The sequence below is a fragment of the Loxodonta africana genome, chromosome 24 (assembly GCF_030014295.1).
Source record: "Loxodonta africana isolate mLoxAfr1 chromosome 24, mLoxAfr1.hap2, whole genome shotgun sequence".
Classification (NCBI taxonomy): Eukaryota; Metazoa; Chordata; class Mammalia; order Proboscidea; family Elephantidae; genus Loxodonta; species Loxodonta africana.
The window spans coordinates 34,626,168-34,642,376 of record NC_087365.1 but is presented as its reverse complement, the minus strand read 5'-3'; the positions used below and the strand labels follow the sequence as shown (position 1 = coordinate 34,642,376).

The window sequence follows — 16,209 nt, the reverse complement described above, 5'->3', positions numbered from 1 at the left end:
TCAGCATCAGTTTTCTTTTCTGTGAAAGGGGGATGGTTATACTAGACAGATGATATGTAGATTGAAAGAGGTAATGAATGTAAATGGATCTTAAGTGACAGGTATTAGAGAACATAATAAATGTTTGTAATCTTTATCATTATTTACCATACAGCAGAATTCCAGTTTAGCTGTTTATTTTTAAGACTCCTACTGGTCAGTAAGTTTTTCTTCCGTTGTCCCCTGCCTCTATACTTGCCTTTTAGAGCTATTAAGGAGCTGTCATACTAGGACTTGAACACTTTTTTTTCTTTACTTTGCTAGCTGGGTTATTTGCTTTCCTTATATGTAAAAGAGATCAGTATTATTTATGAGCCACTGGAGTCACTGAGAGACAAGGATAGTACTGTGAAGTGTAAAACCTCAATAATAAATTGTGGGTTTAAGAACATCATCAAAGTTGGGAGGAGTAACTAAAATTGTTCCTAAACAGAGTAGCTATGCACAGATTTAGTCTATACCCAGAGCAGAGGCTTAGTAAATACTTGTTAAATGAATGAGGTAATTATTAAATATATGAATCTTTTTTATTACTAGATTGTCTCTTAACAGTTTTTTTTTTTTTTTTAATTCTTAAGGGTGATTTTTATTATTTTTTAATATGGAAGTCCCTTGCATCCCTTGGGAATGACCTCTGAAATGATAAAGTTAAATCAGTGGCAGCATGTAATTTGACCTCTCAACATTTAAGCATTCATTATGAGGAGTGTATCTATGATGTGAATCGAAGTAGAGCTGTTCTCTTCTTTGGCTTAAACCTAGTATTAATTGTTGTAGAACAGCTTACTAAATGACTCAAACATTATTACTGTATGGTCAGAGCCTGTGACAAGCATTGGCTTTGATTTCACTGGGTACCAGGATTATCAAATCTTTTTTGTTTTTTGTTAGCCATTTTGACTTCAAAGTTTTACTCGTTTTCCTTTCACCTTCAAACATAGTTTAACTTTTTCTGGATGATTCAGGTTTATCATAATAACTCATAACTATATTTTGCCATATTGTCTGCTTTGAGTTGCACTGGATGGGTTTACCTTACCTTGTTGAACCTCAGTTGCTGTGCTATTTTATTTTTTGTTCTAATAAAACTATTAAATTTTTTCTTTTAATTTTATTTGTATTGTGCTTTAAGTGAAAGTTTACAAATCAAGTCAGTCTCTCATACAAAAATTTATATACACCTTGCTATATATTCCTAGTTGCTCTCCCCCTAATGAAACAGCACACTCCTTCTCTCCACCCTGTATTCCCGTGTCTGTTCAGCCAGCTTCTGTCCCTCTCTGCCTTCTCATCTCCCCTCCAGACAGGAGCTGCCCACATAGTCTTATGTCTATTTGAGCCAAGAAGCTCACTCCTCACCAGTATCATTTTCTGTCTTACAGTCCAGTCTAATCCCTGTTTGAAGAGCTGGCTTTGGGAATGTTTCCAGTCTTGGGCTAAGAGAAGTTCTGGGGACCATGACCTCCAGGGTCCTTCTAGTCTCAGTCAGACCAAATCTGGTCTTTTCATGAGAATTTGAGGTCTGCATCCCACTGCTCTCCTGCTCCATCAAGGATTCTGTGTTGTGTTCCCTGTCAGGGCAGTCATCCGTTGTAGCTGGGCACTGTCTAGTTCTTCTGGTCTCAGGCTGATGTAGTCTCTGGTTTATGTGTTCCTTTCTGTCTCTTGGGCTCATAATTACCTTCTGTCTTTGGTGTTCTTCATTCTTCTCTGCTCCAGGTGGTTTGAGACCAATTGATGCATCTTAGATAGCTGCTTGGTAGCGTTTAAGACCCCAGATGCCACTCACCAAAGTGGGATGCAGAACGCTTTCTTAATAGATTTTATTACGCCAGTTGACCTAGATGTCTCCTGAAACCATGGTCCCGAACCCCCATCCCTGCTACGCTGGCCTTCAAAGCATTCGATTTACTCAGGAAACTGCTTTGCTTTTGCTTTAGTCTAGTTGTGCTGACCTCTCCTGTATTGTGTGTTGTCTTTCCCTTCACCTAAAATAGTTCTTGTCTACTATCTAATTAGTGAATACCCCTTTCCCTCCCTCTCTCCGCACTCTCGTAACCATCAAAGAATATTTCCTTCTGTGTTTAAACTATTTCTCAAGTTCTTACAGTAGTGGTCTCATCCGATATTTGTCCTGTTACAACTGACTAATTTCACTCAGCATCACGCCTTCCAGATTCCTCCATGTTATGAAATGTTTCACGGATTCATCATTGTTCTTTATCAATGTGTAGTATTCTATTGTGTGAATATACCATAACTTATTAATAAGATCATTAAATAATTTTTTTTAAATTGCCTTTTAAAATAAATTTTTAGTTTCTTCCTTTCCTGTTAGACTGCCAGCAGTTACATTTGTTGTTGTAGGTATGCTTGCCTCATGTTAGCCAGTCTTTTTCCTTTTGATATGCTAATTCTAACGTGATACCAATTTTGAAACTTAAATTATTGCTCTTGTGAGGATTAAATGAAAAATAAGCATAGATGGATCCTGGAGGGTTTGTCCTTGTCATTAAAAAAAAAAAAAACCCAACTCACTGCTATGGGGTCGATTCTGACTCATAGGACCCCATAGGGCTTCTAAGGCTGTAAATATGAAAGCAGACTGCCACATCTTTCTCCTGCAGAGCTGCTGGTGATTTCAAACTGCTGATCTTTTGGCGTTGCCTACTCTGCCACCAGGTCTTGTCATTAAAGGAGGCAGAAAAACTATGACTCTGGGATCGGACTGAGTACAGATCTCAGTTTTGCCACTTACTAGGTCTGTAACTTTGGGCAAATTACTTAACTTCTCTAAGATTTAGTTTCCTCAACTGTAGAAGAGACACAGTAACAATGTCAGCCTCATAGAGTTGTGAGAATTAAATGAAATAATGTATTTAAATCACGTAGCACAGTGCCTGGCACATAGTTGTGTTAGCTGTTAATTATGACACTTTGTCCATTTTTGCTATTTTAAGATCTTTTTTTGCTTCTTTCTATGAGTCATTTCTAGAGTAGGAAAAATTGCCAGATAAGCTGAATTCAGCCTAGATCAAATGTTACCCTAATAATTGCTAAATAAATTAGTAGGAATCTTTCATCTCTGGCCTCCAAAAAAGGTTTCACTAGGGTGAATGTGGTATCGGTGGATGAGACACAGAGCTGGAATTGAGGTTTCTTCACCTCTGTCCTTTTTGTAGCAGGAGGTGTTTTCTTGAGGTAAGAATAATGTATGTAGAATGTTAAAAAGAGGAAAAAATAAAGAGCTAACATTTATGTAAAAAGAATACATGACATATAAGCTTGTGTATATACATACATACAAGCTTATATATGCATATACACACACACACATACATACATACACACACATATGTATGTCTGTAATAAAATATATGGAAGGATTCCTAAGAAACTACTCTATGGTTGCCTTAGGGAGGGAACTGGGTGACTGGGGAGTGACTAGGGAGGGAGGATAGGAGGGGACTTATTTTTTACTACTGTGTATGTGTGCTACCTATTCAAAACAGTTATTAAACAAAGAAAGGAGTAGACTGAATGTGATAGGCTTCAAGGTCAAGTAGCCTAAGTATTGACCTTCAGCTGCCCAGTCTGGACATTCCAGGCAGCTGCTGGTCTAAGCTGTGGGCTCCAGCCTTCAACTCTGTTTTTCCTTTGAAGAAGACAAACACCGAAGTTCCTCACAACAGGACTACTTTTCTTCCCTTAACTTCCTAAAGAGTTTGATTCACAAACTCAGGGCAAAAATTAGTTAAGCTTTTTAGCTGAATGTAGTACTGTGACTAGACAGCCCTATGGCTCAGAATCTTGCTTTCCCAGTAGTGCTCGTGGGACTCTTCAGTATACTTCCTGTTAATAGGACGACTGAGTCTTTGGTTTAGTTTTAGAACTATAGCTACGCATGATGAAACTTGCTATAGAGCTTTACATTTGAAAGTGTTTTACATCAAGTGTCTTTTGAACTAATTAGGCACAGTGTTTTAGGAGTGATTAGAATTTGCCATCCTTTCTTTTAACAGGCGCCAACCCACGTTTTCTAAACTATCGGCAACATTAGGTACAGGTTATAATGAACTTTACTGGTTGCATATTTATCAAAAGACAGTTGAAATCTTTAGATTATATTGCTGGATCACATTATTCTGGGCACCATAGTATTCTACTAAAGTAAATATTTGCCAGATTTGTCGTTTTTCAGCCCTGTTGGCATTGATATTTAATTGCAGGATCGAAGGTGGGAAGAGAAGGGAAGCTTCCTAGAGACTCTGTTCTCAATGCCAAGGTGCTAATTATATTACACTCTTTCTTCCTGAAAAACAGTCAGTGACTATTCATTGTCTACTGAATGAAGTTCAGATTTTTTAGAATGACATTTCAAAGCCCTTCATGACCTTTCTGGCTTCATTTTTCTGCTTCATACACCTTGCCGTCCCACAGAATCTGAGCATCCATTGTTCCCTTACCATGTGCTGAACTCTTCCACGGCCCTCACTTTGTGTGTAGTATTCCATCTACTGAAAATTCCCTTTATCCTTTGTCTCTACCTGTCCAACTTCAACTTATCCTTCTAACTCCCAGTCACATTGTTTCCTTTTCCATGAAGGTTTGATCCCACTTAGCCAAAATTAATCCTCTCAAACTTTGTTGCACTTTGTGCTTCTCTTGGGACACTTGCTGCATTCTCTTTTACGTGTGTTTGTATGGCAGATTTTATCTCTCACAGAAGACTTAACTGCTCCTTGAAAGCTGGGCTGTAGTTTTAGCTATCACTGTAATCCCTACAATATCCAACCATATAGCTTCATGTAGTAGGAGCCTAATTTGTGTTCATCAAGTGAATTGTCAGTCAACATCTTGAAACTGTCTTCATTTTGCTGCAACTTTTCAACGAAGATAACCATTTGAGCAGACTGCTTATCTCTAAGGGCTGTAGAATAAACTGTGCTATGAAACAAAAAAACATTTCACCCCATGTTGATATAGTTAGAAAGTTTATGATCTGAGAAAATCTGTGACTTTCAAACCTCAGTGGGCAGGTGTATTAACAAACTACAGAATTTTCAAATAAATGAAGAATTCCATTACCTCACTATTGCTGTTGATGAATTGGCCTCTGACGACACTTATGCATCAAAACACACAGCGTCTTTTCAGGTGAGAGGCTGACACGAGTGATTTGATTACCCCTTAGAAGAAAAAGGACTGTTAAACTTTCCCCAGTTTGTTTCTGCCTTGGAATATGCCCTGTATCATATAAAGTAGCCCGATCTTTTTCCATGACATGTTTCATTATTGTCCAAAGTGTTATTTCTTATGCACTAACTGGGTTCAGAGGTTACAAACTGAGAATGACAGCATCAACAAATCCCAAGGTTGGAAGGTTGTTAGTGATTATGTAGTCAACGTTCTGTCACACAGTTGAGTTCCCATCAAGCATTTATTCACCTTTCAGTAATAGGAACTTCTACTTTTTGAGGTCATCCATTCTATCATTTGACTCTTCAGACACCTACCTGTTAGAAAGTTTCTGCTTTTGTTGTTCAATATTGAGTAATCTTCCTCTAAGGCCTACCTATTGGGTCTAATTCTAACTCTTGGACACATAGTCTAGTCATTTTTTTACAATATTTAAGGTACTCTTCTTTTTCTTCAGGTTATCTTCTAGTCTTTAATCTTTCCCTCTTATCTCTCAAAATATAATGTTCAGAATTAAGGATGGTATTCCAAGTAGAGTCTAATCTGTGCTGAGTAGAACAAAATTCTCACTTTGCACATTGAAGATATATTTCTGTTACTGTATCTAAAATCACACTAACTTTTTAGGGTAACCTCATCCTTGTCTTGACTTGTAGAATATATACTGCCCACTTAAGCCTGAAAGTCTTTTTCACACATAGGTAGGCATGACTCATCTATCCCGTACCTCCATAGTTGTTCTTTAGGCCCAAGTGCAGGACTCTTAAATTTACCCCTGTTCAAATTCATTTTGTTAGATTCAGCCCATTGAAACAGCCTGCTGAAGTATTTTTGGGTCAGGTTGTGGGTCATCTAGCATATTTGTTTTCCTGTCCAACTTCTTGTCATCTGCAAGCTTGATAAGTAATGTTTTGTTTTCTCCTCTAAGCCATTAACAGATGTTAAGGCAGTCTAGGCTGGAATCCTTCCATTGTATCATGCTATTATTGCTAATAGATTTTAATGGATGGGATTAATTGTATATGGAGATTGTAAAAATGGCATGGTACTGGTGTCTGAGCTCTTCTAACTTTATGAAGGGGAAGGAGGTCAACCGCCCAAGGCTGATTCCTATGAGGCGGAGGTCAGACGTGCTTCCTATCTCTGCTATCTTTACCAATTCTGACACCAACTGTCCCTCCCACGGCATTCTCTACTTCTTTGCTGAGTTCAATAATTCATTGCAATGGCTAGACAGAACTCACAGACTATAGTCATAGGGAAGTGAACAGGTTACAATTCCAGTTCAGGAACACTCAGGAAACAGTTCTTCTGTCAGGACAGCCTCTTCTCAGCCATGCCTACAGGCAGGCCGCTCTCTGGCCCCTTGGCGTCTGCCCTGTTGGGGGCAAGTGTTATAAAGCTCTTTTAGCTCTGCTGATTAGTGCCCAGAGGCACCCCACTCAACCAGTAAGCCTCGGTTCAAAGGTACTCAGCTCTAGCTCTGTGAATCGGCAAATCTCGCTCACCAAGTGCCTATAGGCACCCTACTCTGCCAGGAAGCCTCCTGCCCAAATGCATTCAGCTTTCTCGCTCCGTGGGCTGGGAAGCCCACTTTGCCATCTCCTGCCAGTCTCTCTCTCCTGCTGCCATTTCTCTGCCACCGCTTCTCTCTGTCTTCAGTGTTGCAGCTGTCTCGCTTTCACTCTCTTGCTCTAGGTCACTCGTGCTGTCTCTCAGCGTAGGGATCTCAGGGCCAAAGGATGCGCTTAGCTCCTGGCCTTTCCTCCTTGATGGTGGTGAGAGACCCTTCTGCTCTGGAATTGGCTCTCTTTTAAGCCTAGTGGGATGGCAGAACTGACTAGTTCCCTCAGTGGGCCATATTTACCTTATTTGCATAGTCCCACTCAATCGCTTGGGTGGGAGTTACAAGACCATGGCAAGAAAGGCCACACAAAAGTGATCCCTTGGACCGCAAAGATTGAATTGACACTTTAGACTGAACATTCCATAATTATAGCAGTAACTGTGTTTTAGATGAATAGTCATATTGTAGCTGCTTAATAACTATTTAATGAAAGATAATAGAAATAAGTGTGATTACAAGAATGAAACTAGGAATTAACTTGAAAAGTTGGTGACCCTGTTTATATTTTTATCTTTTTTTTTTTTTTTTAAGGTCTTAAGCAGAGAGCTCTCTGGACTCATTAGAGGGAATGTGGTATAGGGGAAAGAGCCTAAAAACCTGGGGTGTTTATTCAGCAGATATCTATATCTGTCTATCTCTCTCTGTCTATCTGTATATAGATATAGTGCCTACTGTGCTTAAACCCTAGAGATAACAATAGTTTAAAAAAAATAGGCTTGACTTTTGCCTTCAATGAAGCTTACATTCTAGTGGGGCTAACAATTCGCTAATTACAGATAATATAATCATCATATTTTCTTTGATGCATATTATGGGCCTTTGCTGTCCATCAGAAATACAATAGAAGTCACATATATAATTTTAAAATGTCTGGTAGTTACATTAAAAAAGGTAAAAATAAAAAAACAAGGTGAGATTAATTTTATTTAACCCAATATATCCAAAATATCATTTCAATATGTAAGCAGTGTAAAAAAAATTAGTAAGAAATTTTGTGTTCTTTTTCTTGAACTAAATCTTTAAAATCTGTATTTTACACTTACACCACATCTTAATTTGAACTAGCCACATTTAAGGTACTCAGTAGCCACATGTGGCTAGTGGCTGCCATATTGGACAATACCATTCCATACTCAGCTTTACAAACTACTCTGTGGTATTGGTCTTTAGGAGTCCTATTTTCATCAGTAAAATGAAGGGTTTAAACTTACTTATCTTCTAACAACTAAATGTGATCTCTTCCAAGTATGAGGGAGCCTTCTGAGGTGCTCTAGTCTATATCATGATTTGGGTGATCGTTACATGAACGTATACAAAAATTCATCAAGCTGTACACTTAGATTCATGTACTTTACAGTATGGATGTTATACTTCAGTGGATTTTTTTTTTTTAATTAGGCATCTTCCAGTTTCTGGATTCTGTGGCCTATGCTGAATCACTCTTAGATGAGGTTGAACAGACCTTCAATGGAAATATGTAATGTGAAAACCGCAGATAGCCAGTGACTCTTTATATCTTCTTCCCACCCAGGATGTGTCTAGTTCGAATGAAGCAGGAAGGCCGGAGCGGAAAATACATGTGTCATATCATAGTTCATTTTATGTGGCAGGATGTTGAGCAGCGTAGCAAAGTCATGGGGGTAAGTAAGTGCTACTGTCAAATTTTGCTCCTGGAAAACTGATGAGGAATTACCTGACTCGAATTGGGGTTTTTTCCATTCTAGAATGTACTTGCTTTTAGATTTCTGTGAAAAGCTGCCTAATGTTAAGTGGCCGTTCTCAGCTAGAGTCACTTGTTCTGCCTCTGTGGAGACTGACATGCTACTGATCCTTTATTTCTGTATTTGCACCCGTTATTGTGGTTTGTCAGTGTGAGGGCATGCTGTATCTAGAGGTGGGATTATAAAGCCCAAGTCATGGTGACTGGAGAGATGGATTTGGTGATTGGAGGGAATCAAATAATTATCTAGCTTAAGTACACTGTCTCTGACACTGATTCAGCATTTGAACCAGTCCTCCTCTAAATGGAAAGACCCTGGTATAGGGCCTGCACTATCCTCGGAACTAAAAAGCAAGCTCATTTGCTAGTGCATCCATAGTTTTGGTTTGGTTTTTTATATATGTCACGTGGAAAATGACAATAGAAAAATGAAACCAAAACATTAGAATGCAGTTGGTTATATAAATAATAATCTATTCTTTTGTGTATTTGTGTGTCTAGACCATGTTTAGTAGATTCTAGTTCCTTGTTATTTCCCATTTCATTGCCTCCCAGTTTGGGAGCATACAAACCAGAACCATCAGATTGAGTAATAAGATGAATTCATTTAGTTTCTTTCATTACAGAGGAAAGTTCTCCCTGTCAGTTGAAAAGCTGTATATGTATTATAAAAGTCATACACCCTGATGGAATAAAAACTAAATGTTAAGAAACATATAACGTTAAAAAAAACAAGTGCCTTTTCCCCAATCCAATTCCCCAAAATTAACCATTGTTAAGAATTGATGTGTATCCTTCTGGTTGTTTTCTGTACAAATACAAGTTTATAAACGTATGTTCTTTTAACATAACACAGATGAAATCATACTATATACAATGTTCTACATCTTGGCTTTTTTCACTTAATATGTATTAGGTTTTATTTTACTTTACGATTTTTTAAAAAATTCAAAACGTTTTAACTAAGGCTGAAGTCCCTTTAGTTATCAATCTCTGGCTAGTACTTCTTTCCAAGAAGTAACCACTATTCCCAGTTTTATGTGTATCTTTTAAGATTTTTTCCTGTGTTATCTATAGAAATAGAGAATCATTTTTCTGTTTCAATATATATATGATACCATTTCTGTGTACTGATACGCAGCTTTTTTTTTTTCACACAATGATATGTCTTGGAGATCTTCCAGTACTGCATGGGAGTTAAATGGGAGATCTTCAGCCATGTTTTAGTTACTTTCACAAAGTCCTGTGTTATTGTCTGTTGGTATTGTGTACTTTATGTGTAAAATTATAATCTTTGAGAGACTATTATCATAGAGATACTGGTTGCCTACTGGGAACCTGGGTAGAGGGTATTTTTAAAGCTTCAAATCTTTGGAGGGACTACATACGTCGGAAGCAACATGGACATGTGTTCATCTTAGAGTATCTTGGCTAACGGTTACATGCCTTTCCCTGGGACAGTGGACTGTTGGCATTTCTATTCATTCTAAGAAGACAAATAGCATGTATGAAATTTGAGCTGTTATTGTTATTTTCTGTTTTGCAGTTAATATTCAATTATCTTTGTAATTATCCTCTTTGGTTCCTTTTTCATTTTTCTTACTGTCATGCCTTCCTGTTGTCCTAGCTGCCCAGAGTGGGATTAGCAGTCTTGCTATTGCACTTTAAGCTCTTCATCCAGCTGACTTTCCTTCTTGCCCTCAAGTCTCAACTCTGTAGCAGCGTGCAGTGGACATAGGGTGGTATTGGCTGTCTCAAATCATCCCATTTAATGATGACCAGTGATACCCCTTGGCCAGCCAAAGCCTTGGCTGACTGCCAGGCAGCTATGCAGTAGCTCTTCTATTAGCAAGTCTGTTTTTCTTATCACTTTGACTAAACTCTGTTGGAAGTTGGGCCACTAGAGAGAGCCATGTGAGCCACAGCTGTTTCTGGACCACAGGAACCTTTCAGTTGCCCTCCTCCCTCCTCGCTCCAGATGAATTTCTTTGGGACCACAGTCCATCCTAACAGTCATCACTTTGAGCTTTCGTCTATGTTACTTCATAATGTAATCTTCTCTTCTACTTAACTGTAAGCTTTATAAAGGCAGGAACCCTGTCTTATTCACGTTTCTTTGCTTATACAGTAAACATTGAATGAATAAACACTTGAATGAATGGATGAATTGAACTTCAGCCTCTGGAATTCTGTTTTAAGGCTATCTTATTTATCAGATAAACTGTATCTGATTTATCATTCTCTGGTCCAGGTGTTTATCAGTGCAGGCAGTCCTGTAGGAGTTAGTCTTTCTTTTTTTTTTTTTCTCTCCCCCATTTTATGTAGCCAGTTGTTCTATCTGGATTGTGCTAGATAATGGTGCTGCCCTGTAAGTGTTTTAGATCAGTGCTTCTCAAACTTTAATGTGCCTATAGTTCATCTGGGGATGAGGTCAGATAGTCACCCTTTCTTAGAAGCTTCCAGGTGTTGCCGATGCCATTTGTGGGATGCTGGGAGGAGGAAACCACACTTTGAATAACAGGGTTTTAGGTGATCCATACGCTCCCCAAGACAGACTCTTAAATTTGTCTTCATGAAGAGAAATACTAAGCTCACGTTTAGTTACAAAGACTATAAATAAAAGATGATGATCTAAAAACAACAGAGATATGAATGAGTTGAGAATTACTATTATTGCTTTTCTACTGTAATTGATTCGCTTTCCCCTTTCCAGTCCCATGGTATAAATAGATAGCTTTTATACAAGGCAAGAAAATTGTATATTAGTCACTTCTAAGTTGTGCATAAAGGGGATCTCAGTCTTCTGCGTGTGTACAACCAAAAGAAATGGGAAAGTTAGGAACGTGTGGCTAGAGAGGAGTAGCAGGCAGTGTGGAGCCAGTCCAGCCTGGCTCTCACCCTGGCTGGCAAGTCTTTCTTCCCCTGTGCATCAGTTTCTCCCTTTTAAGAAGGGGGATAACTACATGATTTCTAAGTTTCTTTTTGGCTTTGAGAACCTATGATTTGAAGGTGATAATTTGCAAATCTCTGTATTATTTGGCATCCCAGGTGTACCTCTTTAAGAAGACTCATATAAAGAGTAGAGCTTACAGAGCTGATCGATGTTGTGGTGATTTTTCTTGTGCCAAAGAATTCTTAGAGGCCATTACTTTTCTTGAGTGGATGGGTGTGGGGAAGATTGAGAACTGAGAGAGCCCCTTGTGAATTGATGATGAATCAAATTTGCATCAAGAACTCCTTTGAAATTAGAACTCCAGTCTTGTTTGGTGGGGAAATTCTCATTTTAAAAAAGATTGCTTTTTACCAGTCTTTTCGGAACTCAACTATTGTGAAAAATTGGGCAGACTCATATATCACTGGTGAAGCTGGCACAAAAAGCAAGCAAGTGTTAAATTTAAGGTTACAAAAAATCACATCAATAATTTCAGAGTGTTCTGACTTAAAAAAAAAACCAACACATTATTTAGGATTTAAACACATAAATTACCAGTGGAAATAAAGTTCATTATATCACCTCATCTGGTCTTGTTTTATTTCATTAACTAGTTCTTAAAAACCTTTGTGAGCTGAGTCTCAGCTAAAGAGGTTGGAGACCATTTTTCCTTGGGCCCTTGCCGCACTCATGAGTGTTGGTAAGGGTAGAGAACTAAGACTTGACACAGCTGTAAAAACAGACAGCGCCTTTGGCCTCAGCACTTTCTCCTGGTGCAGGCAAATTTCAGATGTAAATTTCACTCTTTGCCTCTCCTACTAATGAAGTAAGTTTCTTTTGCTGGGTTTGCAGCCAGGTGTGTCCAGTCTTGTGGCTAACTGGGGCTCTTTACTTAATTTTTCCATTTGTGACATTTCAACCAAACTTAAAAAACAAACATAAAAATTAGCTCAAGGCAGTGGCTCAAAGTGTTAATGGTAACCTTAGGTTGGCTCAACGACTTCCTCTCAGTTCTGCCCTGCCAGACATCTCCACCTTGTGGCTTACAGTGAGCAGGTTTAAGCTTTCCAAGCCATGGAGACTACGTGGGAAGGGGTGGGGGTGGGGTGTAGTTAAGAAATTGGGACAGTTTACTCCTTATCAGTGGTCCCTGACATGCCAGTTGCCTCAATAAGACTTAAGATGATTTCTTGCTAGCAGTATTTCAGAATAAGAATCCATCGCTAATGGTCTCCTGCTCTCTGCTGTAGCAGAGCTGCTTGATGGGATAGTACAGAGGCCTTAGAAGAGGTGGAGGAGCCGTGGGCTCACCTGGACTCTGTTGTGAAATTCTGCTTTGCTTTTCAGAGCCAGCATTTGTTTTGCAAGGTCCTCTGTGATCACACTCCAGACTACCTTTCCAAACTCATTTCCCCTAGCTCTTCTCAAACCTTAAATATGTGAAATCTTCTATCCCATGTCCTTGGCACGTAGTAAGCACTCAGTAGGATCACATTCCATCCTTGCTTCACATACCCTTCACTCGACCCAAACAAATACCTTGCTTTTCCTACCTTGTGCCTTTCCTCATGCTGTATGTATACCTAGATTGCCCTAACATCTGAGTCCCAATTCCTTCACATCGTTCAAGAGCTGATTCCATTACCACCCTAAACTGCAAGCCAACCCCAATACCCCCTAGCTGGAAGTACCATAATAATTTATATGTAACCTTTGTTACTCGACGGCACTGGGTGGGTAACCTTTGTCTGGCACTTACTGTTTCTATTTTGTATCATTGTCATTCATTTATATGGACTATCTTTCAGGTGAATTCCTGGGGGCAGGGTCACATGCAATCTTTGAATTCTCCAAAGTGCCTTTGGTGTGATCAGTTGCATTTATACGGCCTTTCTCGCCATGGTCTTGTGACAACCCCACCCAAATGATTGGATGGGAGTATACAAATAAGATAATCGTGGTCCACCAAGGGAAACGGATAGCTTGCTAATAATGCAAATAAAGTTCATGGGACCTGTGTGAGGGTGGGACCATGCAAATAAAGTCTATGGAACGCTAACGAAGGGATTGGTCAGTTTTGCCATCCCACTAGGCTTGAAAAGAGCCATCCCAGACGCAGGAGGAGAGGAGCTCTGTATCACCAAGGAAGAAGAGCCAGGAGCAGAGTACATCCTTTGGACCTGGGATCCCTGTGCTGAGACCCTCCAAGACCCAGAAGAGAGAGAGAGAGAGAGAGAGAGCTGTAACACTGAAGACAGCAAGAAGCTGCAGCAGAGAAATTGCAGCAAGGCAGGAGATGGTGTGGTGGGCTGGGAGCCCATGGAGCAAGAAAGCTGAGCCCTTTTGGGCAGGAGACTTGCTGGCAGAGTACAGTGCCTCCAGGCACTTGGTGGAGCTAGGTATGCCAATTTATGGAGCTACAGCTGAACACCTTCTGGCTGAGGCTTATGGGGGAGTTGGGTACCTCCGGACACTTATCAACAGAGCTAAAAGAGCTTTGTAACACTTGGCGTGCCGGGCAGAGGCCAAGGGCCAGAGAGAGGTGTGCCTGTGGACATGGCTGAGAAGAGGCTGTCCTGATGGAAGAACTGTATCCTGAGTATTCCTGTACCTGAATTGTAACCTGTTATTTCCCATATAAACCCTGTAACTGTGCGTATGGTCTGTGAGTTCTGTGTGGCCATTGCAACAAATTATCAAACTCAGCAGAGGAGTAGAAAGTGCTGTGGGAGGAACAGTTGGTGTTGGAATTGGTAAAGATGGCAGAGAGGAGGCATCTCTGACCTCTAAGAGGCCTCATAGGAATCAACGTCAAGCTGTTGCTCTTGATTCTCCTTTCCCCTTGTGAAGTTAGAGGAGGTTAGACACCTCCACCACCCCATTTTTACAGTGCCTATTATTATTTGTTGGCTGAACAGGTGTCCAATAAATACCTGAAGGAGACCCTGGCTGGCGCAAATGGCTAAGCACTTGACTACTAGCCAAAAATTGGTAGTTCGAACCTACCCTGGCAATCCCCTTCTGAAAGGTCGCAGCCTCGAATACCCTATGCAGCATTTCTACTCTGCGTACGTGGGGTCGCTGTGAGTTGAAATCAACTCATGGCAAGGGCAGATATTAAAAGAATGAAAGAAGACTTCTGAAAGCCCAGACAAGTATTGGAGGAAGGGGGTGGGGAGAAGAAACTTCTTTGTTATCCCAAGGATATTTGTTTGATGTGTTAGTCTTAAATATTGGAAGAAAAAAAAAATGAAAAATCATTTTCTCTATCCTTCATTTTTCTGTTTTTTTTCCCCCATCTTCTAATGGAATTATTTGATTAAAAAAAAAAAAACCAATTTATACATATATTTCAAAACTAACAAAGACATTAGATCTATAAAGCATCTAAAAATAGGAATTACACACACTTCAGTTTTTCTGACCACCACCCATCTGTCAGTTTGTCATACTGTGGTGACATTTGTGTCACTGATGCTGGAAGCTATTCCACTGGCATTTCAAATACCAGTAGGTCATCTATGATGGACAGGTTTTAGTGGAGCTTCCAGACTAAGATAGACTAGGAAGAAAGGCCTGGTGATATACTTCCAAAAATTAGCCAGTAAAAAACCTTATGGGTCACAACAGGATATTGTCCAGTATAGTGCTGGAAGATGAGCTCCCTAGATGGGCAGGCACTCAGAATACACAGTGGCCACAGCAGTGGATTTGAGCATGAAGGTGGCATAGGACCAGACAGCATTCTGTCCTGTTTTACATGGGTCACCGTGAGTCGGGGCTGACTCAACAGCAGCTAATGACAACAGCAAGAGTTTTTCAGAAAGTTTTCAGGCTTCCATAATTTCACTCCCATCTCCTCCCCAGACACAAAAGTCTTCACACAAACAAACTCCTCTGTTTTGCCATGAGTTAAAAACTTTGCATCTCTAATCAGAGTTAAAATTCACTGCCAAAGGTATTGTTTTTAAAGCCAAGGACCACTTTAAGATAGTTTCCATGGCCATTAATGTGAATGGTGTTTGACTGAAAATACAGAGCAATCCCTTGCGCTTGAGCCCTTTAAAATAAGAGTATTTGTTCTCAGTTATCAGCTGTTCTTTTGAAAGTTTTTTAAATGTCAGAGCTGTTGGAGTTGATACCCAGTTATTAGGGGAGAGAAAGCTACACTCTTAGAAGGCTAAGTCATTTCATGTTAGAATTGGCTCATGAACTTAGGCAGGGTCCAACTGAAGATGTGCTTCTTGTAGATACTTTCCTTTTCTCTGGATAAGTTTCATACCCCCGGCCTTACGAAGTAGCAAGAGTGCACTGAGTAGGTGCTTTAGGCAAGTTATCCACCTGATCAGTGCCTGTGTGCATGCAACCAGAATGCCACTCTGATGGCCCAGGTCACCTGTCCTTCTTGGTGGCACACTGGCCTCTCCTTTTCAGAGGGTGTCCCTGAAAGAGAAATTAAAAATATTTCTGTGTTTGAAATGAAATGAAGCTTGAAACTCCTAATTCAGCACACGATCATCTGTCTCTGTCATGGTCCTTTTTACCTTCAACTATATTTTATAGATTGCCAGAGTTCCTAAGGTCCAGTTCTTATTGATCTTTGTATTCCTACAGCGCCAAAAATGGGACTTTGTACAAAATCGTCATTCAGTAGAGTTCCTGACTGAGTAAATTAGTGAATTTGATCACATT

General features: G+C 39.7%; 1 protein-coding gene across 3 annotated transcripts in view; it reads left to right on the top strand.

Annotated features, from left to right (window-relative positions):
* LOC100667966 (ubiquinol-cytochrome c reductase complex assembly factor 1) overlaps nt 1-16,209 on the top strand; it is a 112,514-nt gene that overhangs the window by 60,640 nt on the left and 35,665 nt on the right. For all 3 annotated transcript variants that reach the window (XM_010591637.2, XM_003411676.3, XM_023550174.2), the window contains exon 7: nt 8,397-8,505. In XM_010591637.2, the coding sequence (XP_010589939.1) occupies nt 8,397-8,505 (109 nt within the window). The remainder of the gene's footprint in view (nt 1-8,396; nt 8,506-16,209) is intronic.